This window comes from Panthera leo, chromosome D3 (genome assembly GCF_018350215.1).
Source record: "Panthera leo isolate Ple1 chromosome D3, P.leo_Ple1_pat1.1, whole genome shotgun sequence".
In the NCBI taxonomy this organism is placed as follows: domain Eukaryota; kingdom Metazoa; phylum Chordata; class Mammalia; order Carnivora; family Felidae; genus Panthera; species Panthera leo.
In genome coordinates, this window is record NC_056690.1 from 46,962,340 (window position 1) to 46,978,796 (window position 16,457).

At 38.5% G+C, this 16,457-nt stretch overlaps 1 protein-coding gene across 6 annotated transcripts in view; it reads right to left on the minus strand.

The window, feature by feature from the left end:
* Nucleotides 1-16,457, minus strand: part of OSBPL1A (oxysterol binding protein like 1A) — a 243,168-nt gene that overhangs the window by 102,534 nt on the left and 124,177 nt on the right. For all 6 annotated transcript variants that reach the window (XM_042909435.1, XM_042909430.1, XM_042909431.1 and 3 more), the window contains one exon: nt 2,438-2,600. In XM_042909435.1, coding sequence (XP_042765369.1) covers nt 2,438-2,600 — 163 coding nt within the window. The remainder of the gene's footprint in view (nt 1-2,437; nt 2,601-16,457) is intronic.

The window sequence follows — 16,457 nt, forward strand, 5'->3', positions numbered from 1 at the left end:
CTCAACACCCAAAAAACAAATAATCCAATGAAGAAATGGGCAAAAGACATGAACAGACACTTCTCCAAAGAAGATATCCAGATGGCCAACTGACACATGAAAAAATGCTCAACATCACTCATCTTCAGGGAAATACAAATCAAAACCACAATGAGATACCACCTTTCACCTGTCAGAATGGCTAACATTAACAACTCAGGCAACAACAGATGTTGGCGAGGATGAGGAGAAAGAGGATCTCTTTTGCACTGCTGGTGGGAATGCAAGCTGGTGCAGCCACTCCGGACAATAGTATGGAGGTTACTCAAAAAACTAAAATAGAACTACCCTCTGACCCAGCAATTACACTGCTAGGTATTTAGCCAAGGGATACAGGTATGCTGTTTTGAAGGGACACATGCACCCCAATGTTTACAGCAGCATTATCAACAATAGCCGAAGTATGGAAAGAGCCCAAATGTCCATCACTAGATGATGGATAAAAAAGATGTGGTATATACATATACAATGGAGTATTACTAGGCAATCAAAAAGAATGAAATCTTGCCATTTGCAACTACGTGGATGGAACTAGAGGGTATTATGATAAGTGAAATTAGTCAGAGAAAGACAAATTTCATATGACTTCACTCATAGGAGGACTTTAAGATACAAAACACATGAACATAAGGGAAGGGAAACAAAAATATAACAACAGGGAGGGCGACAAAACATAAGAGACTCTTAAATATGGAGAACAAACAGAGGGTTACTGGAGGGGGTGTGGGAGGGGGGATGGGCTAAATGGATAGGGGCATTAAGGAATCTACTCCTGAAATCACTGTTGCACCATATGCTAAACTAACTTGGATGTAAATTAAAAAAAAAAAAAAAAAAAGAAAAAGAAAAAAAAAGAAATAATGATAGCCTGGGGGAGGCGGGTTGGGGGAAAGATGAGCAGCTCAAGTGTCTGGGCTCTTTTATATTCAGATCTGTTTGCACTTAATCCTATGATCCCTCTAGTGACTTTCTCTTTTGGATGTCCCCAAACGGAAGGAATATAGGAGATAACGCTACTGGACTTGGCCCAGGGTAGGTGTGAAAAAATCCTGGCAGGCTCCGATGTCATTCCCGCCCCACACCCCCCACTTCCCTCGGTTGTGTTAAATACTTCCTTTGCCTCATCACTTATCTCACTGCCTTCAAATCCTAGCTTCACTCTCTCTTCCCAATGAGTCACTCCTTTCACAAATGCCTTATCCAAATGACAACATCATCATCAGTATCATCTTTTCTACTCCATAATCTGGCTATTAAAATTACTTTTCCCATTCTTTTGATTATATCACACTTCCCACAATAACGAATCTGTTTACCTTACATAACGAATCTCTTCTCTGTAAGCCTAGCAACAACCATTTTCCCTGTCCTATATGATCACACTGTTGTCTTTCATTTCCTCAACCCAATCTTCTTTCATTCCCATTTCTCTTACTTCTCACTGCACTTCCTTTAATGTCCTACTGTGAACGTGACCCTTTCACTCCCTCTTCACGGAGGTCTCCCGCTTCCACGGTCAAGTTCTATGAGACCAGTAATTGCGTACGTCCACCTATTCTGTAATAACTTGATTTCCTCAAATAAGAGTTAGTTTCAGCCTCACTCGTCTGCAGCCACTCCTCCAAGCACCCCACCTCAAAAATTCTAAAGCAAATTCCTCAAAGGTCCTAACTACTTAGTGGGATATCCCCTCCCAAGTCAGTCCCACCTCCCCACACACGTCTCCTTTTTTGGAGCACCTTGGAAATGACAGGCATGGTCCTAAACACAGTTTACACACAGGAACTCATTTAATCCTGACTCAGCCTGATGAAATGGATACTGTAATTATCCCCATTTTAAATACGTGTGAACAGAGAACTAGAGGTCACAGAACTTGCCCAAGGTCACACAGCCAGCTGGTGTAAGAAGCAGGATTCTAATTTAGGCTGTGGGGTCCCTGCTCATTTTGGCATGTAGTTCTGAGGCACAACTAAGCACTTCTTTTCTCTGCTCCAGCCACACTGCCATTTCCCCTCTTTGGCACTCAGCATACTGGACCGCAACTACCATACTCATCTCTGTCCTTTAAGGATTCAGAGTACTCTCTGATGACAGAAACTGTCCCTTGCTCTACCCTTAAACATACAATAGCACCCTGAAGTAGGAGGTATTTAACGGTCACTGAACAAATTCTTGAGTTTTCACAGCACTCCCTCTCCATCCACGTTGGTGGACTCAGTCCCAACTCACAGCCTCCTGCCTCAGTACCCCCACACCAAAGAGAAACTGTGTGGGGAGCTGTGGCGCCACATGTCCTCTGCTCTCTCCAGGACACTGCAGGTGACATCTCTAAGAAGACATTCAGGTGGTGGGCTTCAAACCACCCACAACACAGGTGGCAGGATTCTAGACTTACCTGATAGTGCATCATAGAACTCGTCTTCGCTGAGGATGCTGTGGGGTGGCGAGCCTTCAACCAGAGATCGCTCTAATTCATGGTGTTCAGTGGCCAGAGTCTCCAGTGCTTCTGACAAAATTTTGTTTTTTTCTTGCTCCTGTTCCAATTTAAAATTCCTCACCTGCAAGAAAACAGATACACAAAAAAAGACTTCAGTGACAGGAGACATACGCTTATTCAAAGGGACGTAAAATTTACTTGCTTTTGATCCAGTTCCATCACAACATCAGAAATGAAAACAGTTGTGTTATATGCATGCACGGATGAATGAGCACAATTACTAAGCTAATTCTGTTCTTCCTGTGGGGCCTTTTCTCACAACAGCTCTAGCTAATGAAAATAGATTAAGACTAGCAAATTTGGCTCAAATGATCAAGATTCTAGTATAAGAACATGAGCCAATTTAGAAGTCAGATAAAATTTAAAAAAGACACAGTATCTCTCTCTCTTGACATTAATCATGAAATTAAGCCCATTTTGACTAAAATAATTAAAACCATTCTAAATATTAAAATGTATACCACATCAAAGTATAAGATACAATCCTCAAGTTTACTTCTGAAAGAGCTGGAGTATCAAATGAAAGGAAATGAGTGGCCACATAATGACATTTTAACTTCCATTTTTCAATTCCATATTTTGGTTATGGTTCTCTATTTTACCTTGAATTTAGTACACTGACAACCACAAAAAGATTATAAAAAAAGGTAATGCCTGGTTTGATTTTTCATCTTTTAATGAGATCATCCATTCTTCCTAATTCAAGAGCATCTCAACCTTTGCAGTTAACTAATACCCTCTGAAATTTAAGTAAGCTGATCCTCCTGTAAAATAGCAGGTGCTAGATTTGGTGTGGACAGTTTCACCTGTCTTGATATTGGAACTCTAGAAATCACAACTATTCCGCAATCTCCCCCAACTTCTATTCCAAAGGGTCTACCATTACCCACTGTGCAATCGCAGAAGTCTCGTGTTCTTTAACTGCCTTGCCTGAAAATTAGATTAGACAACAGGGGAATCTTCTATCAGTAGTCTCCAAACTTGTGTGTGTGTGTGTGTGTTTTAACTTGGGCAGAGCAGAACCCATCTCAGAAATAACCCTAACACAGGAAATAGAGGTTTTCCAAAGCTGCACTGGGTGACACTGGTACACTCAGGAGCGCTATGGCTTTCTTTGGCCTCCATCCAAAGTGGGAGCTGTTCCAACAGTTTGAAAAGCACCGAATGGGGGTACTCTACAACCTCCTCCAGGTCCGAAGTTCTGGCTCTGGGTCTTGGGAGCCACAGAACCCTCTCCGCTGCTCTCTGAATTACTCTCTGCTGAATCTCACCCTTTCACCTCCTGACACGCGCTTGCATGCTCCCTTCCCTTTGGTTCTGACTCCAGAGTCCTTTGTAGCCCTGAGTCCCTGACAGCCACATATCAGGTTCAACAAGTGGAGAGTGACAGAACTTAAAAACACAGCTTTACTGAAATGCTAAGTTCATAACCGAAATGGAGTAAAGCTTTCATTATCTTGGGAATAGTTCCAGTCTTCAGGCACCTAAGTGTTTATCATTACGGTAATGAGATTATGATTATTATTATTATAGCTGTGATCATGAAATAAAAATAGCAATAAATGATAAATGCACAAAGATGTGAAAAACTGAAAAAAATACTTATATAATTTTCAAGAAATTGCAAAATACTTGTAAATATCCCTATAATCTGGATTTTACCTCCAGAGGAAATACTATTATGGCTGGAGTCAACTTAAAAATGAAACGGGAGCTCCTGTGTGGCTCAGTCAGTTAAGCATCTGACTCTTGATCTGGCTCAGGTCATGATCTTGAGGTTCTGAGATCAAGCCCCGTGTTGGGCTCTGTGCTGGGCTGGAAGCCTGCTTAAGATTCTCTCTCCCTCTGCCCCTCCCCTATGCGCACTCTCTCTCCCTCAAAATAAACCTAAAACAAACAAAAAAACCCAACCATTTCTTGGGTTAGACAATTCATTTATCTGTAAACAAGGACTACAAAATTGAGCATAATGTCCAAAATGATCCTCTCTTCAAATGGAAAAGATCTTTCAGCACTGTTGTATGTGTAGATTCCAAAAATACCTCTGAAGAGGAATCAAGCTCTTTCACCCCTGCTCATCCATTCCCTTTAGCTTTACCTTTCTTTTTGGCTTTTCAAACATCAAAATGCAAATACGCTGCTGACACTGAACCTTTCAACATATGAATCAACTAAACTTAGTAACTCAACTAACCCTTCCAGTTACAAATATGTTAGTTTTATACCTACATTCATCTAGATTTTAGAATAGTGGCAAAATAAATGATCGAGGCCCCCAAATATAGTGTTCCCTCAACAGAATCTTATTCAAACTCCAATTTATCCTTAACCATCTGAAATATGCATCCCTTCATTTCTGCTATTTGGACACATGCTTTCAGTTGCTCTTACCAGCAGGGAAAGGGGTGGGAAGCACAAGCAGGAGAAGAGGCCCGAACCACTACTCCTGCTCTTACCTTGATGACCTGGCTGCACGTGTACCTGCTTCAAGAGTAACAGGATCTTCCGCACTGAAGGAAGAAACCTCACTCTAAAATTGCACACAAGACGGCAAGTTCTTTCATCATGTACACTGACCGCACCTGAGAGCAGATCTACACCAGTGAAGAGCTCTTTATTGCTTTAGAGAGGCATCTAAGAATATACTTCACAGCCATCGATACCTTTCAGCCTATTAGAAAGATCACTGGAATGATGTAATTCCAATCTTGGACCTTCAGAAACACCAGGGGACAACCCGGCATTTAAAAATTAGTGCAAAACTATTGATAAAGGTATGCAGAGTGGAAGTTCATGATCAGTGAAGTCCAGCATATGGGTTTATAATCACATTAGAACATTTCTAGAATGTGGTGATTTTTTCAAATTAAATATAAAAGTGAAATACAAAATTTATACCCTCAGCCCTATAACTTTCCCATAACAAAAATGAACACATCACAATGTGAACATAAAGATCAGACTTTATTAGAAATAATTTAAGGACTGAACCATCACACACTTAATAAGAAACATATATGCTCCACGTCCGTATCACTTTAGACTAACGCAAATACAAGCCTTTCCACTAGTCTTCTCAAACCACAGCAACACAATCTATTGTCTTACTCTCTTTCATGCTGGCATGTGAAATTTCACAATGAACACTTCCAAAGTGTTCTTCACACCAACAGTGAACAGATGCCGGCTAAAGAATCAAGAGTTTTAAAAAGTTACGTGCTACCCAGTGCACGCACATTTTATCTACTCTCGTTCTACAAAGTGCCTTGTTATTCACCCACGTTCCACAGAGGTTAAGTCAGGCAGAGACAATAATTAAATCTGGCAAAGGCATACTAAGTGGGGAGTAAGTGATGAGTATTCACAGAATACTGTGTCCAATTATCCAATTACAGGTTAGGTGAAATTCTGGCCTCGATCAATCTGGTAAGCTACCTTCAACTGGCCACACTCCCATCAGCTAAACAGCATTAGCCTTATTTCTTATTATTGGTTGTATGGCTACAACACAATGTATCAGCTTAACTCTGAAGCCCTAGATCTTCGATTTTAAAACATCTAATTTTATCTCTCAGATAAAGAATTACATTGACCTTTATTTTGTGGTTATAGAACCAACACTATACTAACTTCAAGGCTTTTTTAAAGATACGTACTTTAGGCGACTCCCACAATGGCCCCATAGCTGTTAAAGTGAGTCTGCTCCTTTACAGCTGGTAAGGACTCTTCTCCTCCAAGTCTACCGAGTTGTTTTGGTAGAAGAGGATGGAGCTCTTTCACGTGAATGACCCTCAGCATTACTTCTGAATCCATAGCCAGGCCGAATCACACCCTCACCTCCAGGGTACAAGAAAATTCAGGTTTGATCCCACGTCTAAAGCGCAATCAAGTGTAAAAATGTATCCTCATGACCATATAGTACATACTTTGTTTTATAGATTTACAAAGCACCTTTACACACACATTTAATTTTTTTTAACGTTTACTTATTATTGAGAGACACAGACTGAGCATGAGCACGGGAGGGGTAGAGACAGGGGGAGACACAGAATCCGAAGCAGGTTCTAGGCTCCTCACTGGCAGCACAGAGCCCGACACGGGGCTCGAACCCACAAACCGCGAGATGGTGACCTGAGCCGAAGTCGGACGCTTAACCGACTGAGCCAGCCAGGGGCCCCCTTTACACACACATTTTCAAGTTTTCATGGACTCTAATGCCCTTCTTCCATGCCATTCCATCACTGCTTTTCAAGGGTAATGCACTTATGTTCCTGAAGACCTTTTTTTTTTTTTTTTTTTCGGTCTTTCCTACCACTAAAAAAAAGACACTTATTTAAAAACAAACGTGCCTTAGTGACCAAAGGAGACCTGACAGGAGAACAGGGAGATGAGGCAGGTTCTGCAAGGCAGTTGTGGTGGGGGAGGAGAGATGGCTTAAAGCTTGCAGATGGCTGGGAGAACTCTGGCTTTGATGCTGAGATGGGAAGCTTTTGGAGAGTTCTGAGCAGAGGAGTAACACCATCTGATTTCCATTTGCATACAGTCTCTCTGGCCAACAAGGAGTCAGGGGGAGGTCAAGAGTCCAATCAGAAAGATCCCTTAAAGGGCTGCTGCCACAGTCAGGGTAAGATGAGATGGGCAAGAGCAATGAAGAGAGCGGAGAAGTAGTCATAGCCTGAATACACTTTGTAGGAAGGCCTAAATGACTTGCTGATAGACTGCCTATGGGATATGAAAGAAAAGAGAAATCAAAACTCCACAGTTTTGGCCTAACCTAAAGACAGAGGCATCATTACCTAAACCGGGGAAGACTGCAGAGGGAGCAGAGACCATCAGGAACTCTGTTTCGTACATGGTTAAGTCTGAGATGCTGTCAGATAACCAAGTGCAGGGTTCAAGTAGACAATTCGGTATCAAATCTGGTGTTCAGGGAAGAGGTCCAGGCTGGAGAGAGAATTCTGAGAGTCATTTGCAAATAGATTGTATTTTAAGCTATGAGAGTAGAAACAATCACTAAAGGAGAAAGTGAGGTATAAATAGGAAGACATCCAAGGACTTTTCTTCTGATAGGATACGAGAAAGAACCAGCACAGAACACAAAAAAAACAAAGAGAGAGAGAGGAAGAGAGACAGAAGGAAAAGTAGTAGTGTGTGGTGTCCTGTAAGCTTCGGAGAAGTACTTCAAAGAGGAGTTAAGTGATAAACTATGTCAAACACCAATGCTAAATACCATGGGAACTAGGAAAAGACCTCTGTATTTGGTGATGAGATCACTGGTGAATTTGTCACGGGTATTTGCAGTGGAGCACTGAGATAGTACTAAAGCAAAGATCTGAGTGGAGTGGGTCACGAAAAATGAGAGAAGGAAACAGAGAGAGTACAGCCCAAAATTTTGCCAAAAAGGGAGGGAGACAACTAGGGCAATTGCTGGAAGGGGCTATGAGAGTCAATAATGCTTTACTACGGAAAACACATTTTGAGAGAGCACATGTGCACATGCAAGTGGGGGAAGGGCAGAGTAAGAGAGGGAGAGAGAGAATCCCAAGCAGGCTCACACTGTCAGCACAGAGCCCAATGTGGGGCTTGAACCCATGAACTCTGAGATCATGACCTGAGCTGAAACCAAGAGTCAGATGCTTAACCGATGAGCCACCCAGGTGCTCCCAGCATGTTTCTACATTGATGGTAAAGATTCAATAGAGAGGGGGAAATTAATGTGAGAGTGAGAGGAGAGAATTGCTGGAATGATGTTCTTGAGGTTGCTAAAAAGGAGACTGACTTTGGCTCAGGTCATGATCTCACGGTTTGTGAGTTCAAGCCCCACATCAGGCCCTGTGCTGACAGCTCAGAGCCTGGAGCCTGCTTCAGATTCTGTGTCTCCCTCTGTCTCTGCCTAGCCCACCCCCCCCCCCCACCACTTGCAGTCTGTCTCTCTCAAAAATAAACCTTTAAAAAAACAAACAAGGAGGAGATCTAATCCACAAGTATACAGTTGGCCTTTGTTGGGGCACAGAAAGTCCACCCTTAGTTGCAGGAGGAAAGGCAGTAGAAATGGGCACAGACTTAGCTGCGTAGGTATGGGTAATAAACTTTTCTCCTAACTGCTTTTGTCTCAATGCATATGCGAGATACAGAGAAAAAGAAAGAGGTCATTGACTTACAGATCCCAGCATGTTATGTAGTAAGAAGCCTCTAGTCTCTTAACACTATACACAAGAGAATCTGCCCTGAAAAATGAGATCATTTCCAAGGCTGTCCAAAGCCTCAGTCACACTAACCTCGTCAACTCCAAACAGGGCAGCTGTTGCTCTTCCTGTCATTTACAGTCAATGCTCACTGGCTCTTGGCACCATTAAAAAATGTCCCTTACTGGCATTGCCATCTTCCTCAACCTGGCTCGAGACAAGAGGAAAAGAAATCCCAATGGGAATTTCCTCTGTGCCTCTCTGTTCTTAGGTTCCGCCTCAAGAAATAAGATGAGGGCCTATATATGGTTGTTGACTTACTGACATATTTTAAGTAAAATGACCTCAATGGAGCTTAAGCTGTTAATAATCTGTTAAAGTCAATTACTTCCAACTGTATCTTCAGACATTTAAATTAAGGAGGAATTTGAGGGGATAACTGGCTATGCCTACATGTAGGACAGAGCCCAATAAATAGAAGAATATGAACTCAGAATATTTCATAATTATTCTGTCAGGCTGATTTTAAAACAACGTCCCAAAGAAATAAAATCAATGAGAGATTAGTAGTATATACCAACGATATAACAATGTGGAACAATTCACTTCTACAATGTACTACCAATAGTAGATTCAATACATATTTATTCCACTGCCTTCTTCAATGGTTTTGGCATTTAAAATAATTTGGTACAAGTGATCTCATAAATACTTTTCACTTTCAATTGCAAAGTTGAATCACTTGACAATGACTCTAAGATATATCTACATTAAATTAAAATTTCCACAAGCATGTATATTTTATATTCTAGAAGTAGCACTTAAGGATTATATTCCTAGAAGTACTATGCATACTTCAATGCATAGTTTCTAATATATAATATTTTGCATTACAATGTATTAAAAGTTTCAAAAGATTTTTATGTATCATGCAAAGAGAATGCTAAATTACCATATTAATGGTATATATTAAACACACTTCAAACAACTTTCAATGTAATGTAATAAATCAGTGTAGGTTATATACAAATGGCAAAATTCTAAATCAGCCTATTTAATAAAGATTCTGAAAAGTACTTAATTATTTTAAAGTAGTTTTTTAATCATGCATGGCTTTTTAACTCTCTTTCAAATATCTGTTCATAATTGTATTCCCCACTGACCAGAATGATTCCTGGAACATGCTTAAAAATAAGTATCGCAACAATATTTTTAAATGAATAAACACCAAGGTGTATAGTAACAGGAGAGGTAGAGGAGGCACTGAAGCAATGCAAAATAACTTTTTTGGAAAAGATCTCTTCAACTAGTATTTATGATATTTCAATGTTTACCAAGAAATAACTGAGCAAAAATGTCCCTAAAAATCTCATTATTCTTAACTTCAGTATGAGTTTATCTAGCAAAAAAAAAAAAAAAAAAGACAATTTCATAAGCATTTGTATACATAGGGCTAATTTTATATCCACTACTCATAAAGTATATGTATAGCATCTTACAGTTTCAAAGTCACTTTTACATACTATTAGTTCATTAAATCCTAACAACTCTTATGAGGAATATGAATGTGTGTGTGTGTGTGTGTGTGTGTGTGTGTGTGTGTGTGTATTGCATAAACTGAAGATCATAAGGTTTAAGTTCCTCGCCAAAGGTTAGCAGAGGAAGAACTGGAACCAAGATCTTTTAACTCCAAATCCCACAAGCTTTCCAATCCACGATGTGGCCCAGTAACACTGCTGATGGAAATACATGATCATGAGTCTTAGAAGCAGAGGTCTCACTTTAGGGAAATGGGTGAGGGGGAGGTGGTCAGGAAGGTAAAGGTTACCACTTTGGTGGACCAAGAAAATGGGGACAGGGTGTGCACACAGACTACAGCAAAACATTTGTTAAAACTATTCCTTGGACCCCCATCAGGGATTAGATCCCTGTAAAATGGCATTTTACGTTAGAAATCTGGCTGACTCCATACCCTCCAGGAGAAAGATTTCTCATTCCAAGAATTAGTAGATCTGTTCTCTTCAAAACCTGACTTAGAGCCAAGGTTATCTGTCATGAAGAGTAGATCTGGTTCAGCTATAGGATCTGTTTGGTTTTCCCTTTTTTTAAATTAGAAGGCCTAGTTTTAGCCTAGCCCTGTTGAATCAAGACTTCCAGGAATGAACGAGGACTGTGTATTGTTACAGAAATTGACAATTTCTCCCACTACCTGTGGGAGAATCCCAATTTGTTAGCTGGCTATACTGCCCTCCAGCTAAAAGATTATTTCTCATTCTGTCAGCTAAGGCAATATGACTAAATTCTGCCCACAAAGAAGGAAAGTATTATGAAGAATTCACCAGATCTCCTTAAAGGGAAGGGCATACTCCTATTTTTGCCCTTTGTTCCTTCCTGCTGACCATAAAATCAGATATATGGAATAGCCCTTAACATCTGAAACTGCTATACCAGGCCCAGACTGCCCACCTCCTGTCTCCTTTAAGGTGGAAAAAAGAATCTCTAACTTATTTAAGCTAATGTTACGAGGTTTAGAGTTTTCTTGAATGCTAACACTAACATTAATAGATGTAATTTTTTTTTTTTTTCAAAGCACTACAGATTATTCTGATGTGGCTCCTGGATAAGAATTACTAATTTAGGAGAATTTCCTTTCAGTTAAAAAAATTTTATTGAACGCCTACTACTCTTTCAAAGTAAATGCTAGGAATACAAAGTAAAGTAAGAGATTGACTAATCCATGGAGACATTATGGTCTAGTGTGAGAAAAAGACACTTCATACCCAGCTGTTATATTAAAAATGCATATCCAGGGGTGCCTGAGTGGCTCATTCGGTTGAACGTCCAACTTCGGCTCAGGTCATGATCTCGACGTTCATGACTTCGGGCCCTGCCCCATGTTGGGCTCTGTGCCGAGAGCTCAGAGCCTAGAGCCTGCTTCAGATTCTGTGTCTCCCCCTCTCTCTGCCCCTTCCCTGCTCATGCGTGGTCTCTCTCAAAAATAAATAAAAACATTAAAAAAAATTAAAAATGCAAATCCAGCATTACTTCTTCCTTAAAGCTTTTCAGTAGCCCCTTATCGCCTTTGGATAGTCTCCAAAGGTATGTGTACCCACGAAATAGAAAATCTTCCACATTTGTCAAAAACATTAAACAAAATATTACATACACCGATATGATATATATAGAGAGATACAGACTGACAACAGTGCACTCACATGGTCCACGTGCCACATGGTCAAGGCTAAAGTGCAGGACACCCAGTAACGTTCAGGGAAGAGTAGCAAGTACTGCTCAGAGACTGACAGAAGCACTCGCCTTCAGGACACTGTGCTGTACTACAGACTACAAGAGTTGGTTAGGAAGATTCACGGACAGTATTAATCCACAAAATACACCCATTTTAATAAAGGCTTCTGCAAAGGAACTTCAGAGTAAAGATAATGCTAATTATGGAAAGTGAGCAAGCAGAAAATGGCACAGGCTTCTACCACCAGTGCGTTGTTTGCTACACCTGGTGAAAACCTATTGTGCATAATCAGATGACAATAAGCCAGTTTTCCAGAAGATGTATACAACACAGCCACCTATTATTTACGTGTTGTTATTATGCCCTGAGATATAAACTAATGAGCATGTGAAGCCAAGACATTTGACTTAACATTTTACATCCGAGCTTCCACAGGGTGAAGACAAACCTCCTGCAGTCTTTTCAGTGACATTTAAAGTCATGTGACTTTCAGTCCAGAGCTTTACTCTTTACATTTCTACACTAAATGTAATAAAATCTTTAGAAACTCCTTTAAGGTGTTTCAGAAAAGACAAAAAACAAAAACAAAAACAAAAACCCTACAAATCACTTGGGGAAACACTACTCTCAAACTACAAAAAAGTCTAAAATAGAAAACAGTATGATGAAAAAAGATACATTCCTTTGTCAGAAAATATTGCTATAAGGTACACAGACAAAAAGACTGGATGAAGATATAAAAAAACAATTTAGTGTGAGATATTTGCCCTATGGAAAACTACAGATGCTTTGAACATGTTTTGGCTAAATGATGTTTGAATAATGAGCCACAAGAACTACGTTTTGTTATGAACCTCTAAAGGGTAAATGTACCAAAGATATATTCTCAATGGTAAATAACGAATTTAAAATGTCTTACGGAAAAACTATGTATAAGTGTAATACACTGATGGAGTTATTTTGACCATAAATTTTAATAGATTCTGATAAATTTGATATCACAATGTGAATAGGAAAATAAAAAAAATACAGACTAATCAGCAAAATAGATTAAAAAATTATAAGCAAAATATTAGTATGCTAAATTATGCATAAAGAGGAAATACATCCCAACTAAGGTGGGTATTTTTTCCTGGAATTTAAGGTGAGCTCAATTTTTAGAATCTATCAAAACAATCTTACATGATTATATTAACAGATTTCTACGTTTGTAATTAACATACATATTACATATATATATATATATATATATATATACAGAAAATGATTCAATAAAAGTAAACCAACTAAAAAACTAAGTTTTAAGAAAATTACAATTATGTGTGTATGCCTGTACATACATATACACACACACATAAATATATATAAATATATGAGAAGGAAACTTCAATACAAAAAAAAAAACCCTGAAAAAGTCTACCAAAAAAACTTAGAGCAAACATCTTATTCCATGTTAAAATATTAAAAGCATTCCTCTTAAAATAAGGAATAAGAATGCCCATCACAAGTTCTTTTCAACGTTTGTGAAGCCTTAGTAACACATTTAGCCAAAAAACTAAAGATAGAACTGAGAAAAAATGTTTTCAAAAGATATGGATGTCTGAATAGAAATGTCAGAGAATCTAGAATTATTTAGATATAAGAAGTGAGGTTGCTGGATGTAAGATTGATACACAAAAGTCAACATCAACCACAAAGCAAAATGTAATCCTTTCCTCCACTGAATTGCCTTGACACCTTTATCAAGACTTAGTTAATCAGATATGTGTGGAGATCATTTCTGGAATCTCTGATCTGTTGCATTCATCTGTGTGCCTACTCTTTCATCAATATAATATTCTCTCAATTATAACTTTATAGTAAGTGTTCAAATCAGGTAGTCTTAATCTTATAATTTTGTTCTCTTTCAAAATTGGTTTAGCTATACTAGGTCCTTTATATTTCTACATAAATTTTAGAATCAGTTTGTCAATTTCTAACAAAAAACAAAAGAAAACAAAAAACCCTACTGGAATTCTTCCTGGACTTATTTTGACTCTATAAATCAATTTGGGGAGACCAGACATCTTAACAATAACAAGGATATCTGTATTTAGGAGTCTAGTTTCTCTCCATGTATCAAAATGAGAACAAAAACAAAATCTAACTCTTAATGGATTATAGATCCAAATGTAAAGTTAAAACTCGAACACTTTTGGAAGAAAACATAGAAAATCTTAGCAACTATGGGCTTGGCAAAGATTTTTTTATATAGGTCATACAAAGATACACACACACGTATTATTATTATATATTCTTATATATATAAGAAGCTTGGATATCATCAATATCAAAACTTTTGCTTTTCAAAACATAATGTTAAGAAAATGAAAGGCAAATAAGAGACTGGGAGAAACCACTTATCCAGTAAAGGACCTGTATCTAGACTGTATAAGGAACTCCTCTAACTCAGCAACAGAATGACAACCCAATTTAAAAATGGGCACAGGGGGCGTGCCTGCGTGGCTCAGTTGATTAAGCGTCTGACTCTTGACTTTGTCTCAAGTCATGATCTCACGTTTGTGGGTTCAAGCCCCGCACTGGGCTCTGCGCTGACAGTGTGGAGATTCTCTCTCTCTCTATGCCCCTCCATTGCTCAACTCTCTCTCAAATAAATAAACTTTTAAAAAATACTACAAAAGGGCAAAGGACTTGAACAGACATTTCTCTAAACATACAAATAGCCAACAAGTATATGAAAGGATGTTCAACCCCTTCAGTCATTAGAGGAATGCAAATTATTACCAGGAGGTATCACTTTAAGTAATTAATTTTTAAGTAGGCTCCCTGCTCAACCTGGGGCTTGAACTAACAACCCTGAGATCAAGAGTCACATGCTCTACTGACTGAGACAGGTGCCCTGAGATATCACTTTATACTTACTAGGATGGCTATAGTTTTTTTTGTTTTTTTTTTTTAAAGAAAATAACAAGTGTTGACAAGGACGTGAAGAAAATGTAAAATGGTACAGGTGCTGTGGAAAAGTTTGGTGGCACCTCAAAACGCTCAACACACTATTGTCATATGACCCAGGAAATTCAGTCTTAGGTATATACCCAAAAGAACTGAAACATTTTCAAACAAATACCTGTACAAAAATGTTAAAAGCAGCACTATTCACAACAGTCAAAAGCTGGAAGCAACCCAAATGTCCATAAACAAATGGACGAATACATAAAATGTGTTACATACATACAATGGAAAACTATTCAGTCATAAAAAGAACAAAGCACTGATACATGCTACAGTGTGCATGAAAATTGAAAAGTGTTGTAAGTGAAAAGCTAGACACCAAAAGTTCAAATATTGTATAATTCATTTAGTGAAATGTTCAAAACAAGCAAATCCATACGGACAAAACACAGATTAATCATTTTCAGAGGATGCAGAGTGACTGCCTAGTAAGTACAAGGTTCTCTTTTGAAGTGATGAAAATATTTTGAAAGTAGACAGAGTGATGGTTGCACAACACTGTGACTTGCTAAATGCCACTGAATTACACACTCAAAATAGATATTTTTATGTTATATAAATTCTACCTCAGTTTTTTTTAATCAAAAAAGTCCCACAAACATTAATTTCCCATATTTCTAGGTATTTACCTAAATGAAATGAAACATTATGTCCACACAAAGACTTATACACAAATGCTAACAACTTTATTTACAATAGCCAAAAACTAGAAACAATCCATATGTCTGGCAACAGGTGAAAAAAAAATCCTGGTACATGGTGAAATGCAATACCACTCAGCAATAAAAAGTAACAAACTATTGATACATGCAACAACATAGATGAATCTCAAAATAATTAGGCTGAGTTAAAGAAGCCAACCTCCTACACCTCCAAAAAAGTGCAAACTGTATGATTTCGTTTATGTAAAATTCTAGAAAATGCCTACTGATCTGTAGTGGTAGAAAGCTAATCAATAGTCTCTTGTACTGGGGTAGGTGGGAAAGTGGGAGGTATTACAAAAGGCAGGAAGAAACTTCTGGAAGTAAGCATTCTTTATCTTGATTGGCATGATGGTTTCACTACTGTAAACATCCATTAAACTGAGTTACACTTTAAATATGCGTAGTACTGTGTAGAAGTTATACCTCAATAAAACTGCAAGAAATGATCATATTTAGCAAGAGTAAGGGCCTAGTAAAAAGACCACTCAATACTGATAATGGGACTTAAAATAATACATTTCTTATGCGAACATATTTTCAAAGAGTATGTCTGTAAAAGAAAAATATTCACTGATGCTACTGAAAACAACGTATTAAATAGTCATGTATACTGCATTTGTGTGTTCGCCAATACCCCTAAACTAAGACCCACCAAAACCCCACCAGTGGTTGCTGGGTTCTGGTTTTTATATTTCTCTCCATCGTCAACAGAAGATAGCTTTCTGTACACTACTGCATATCTTCCATATCTCTCATAACTTCACAATTAG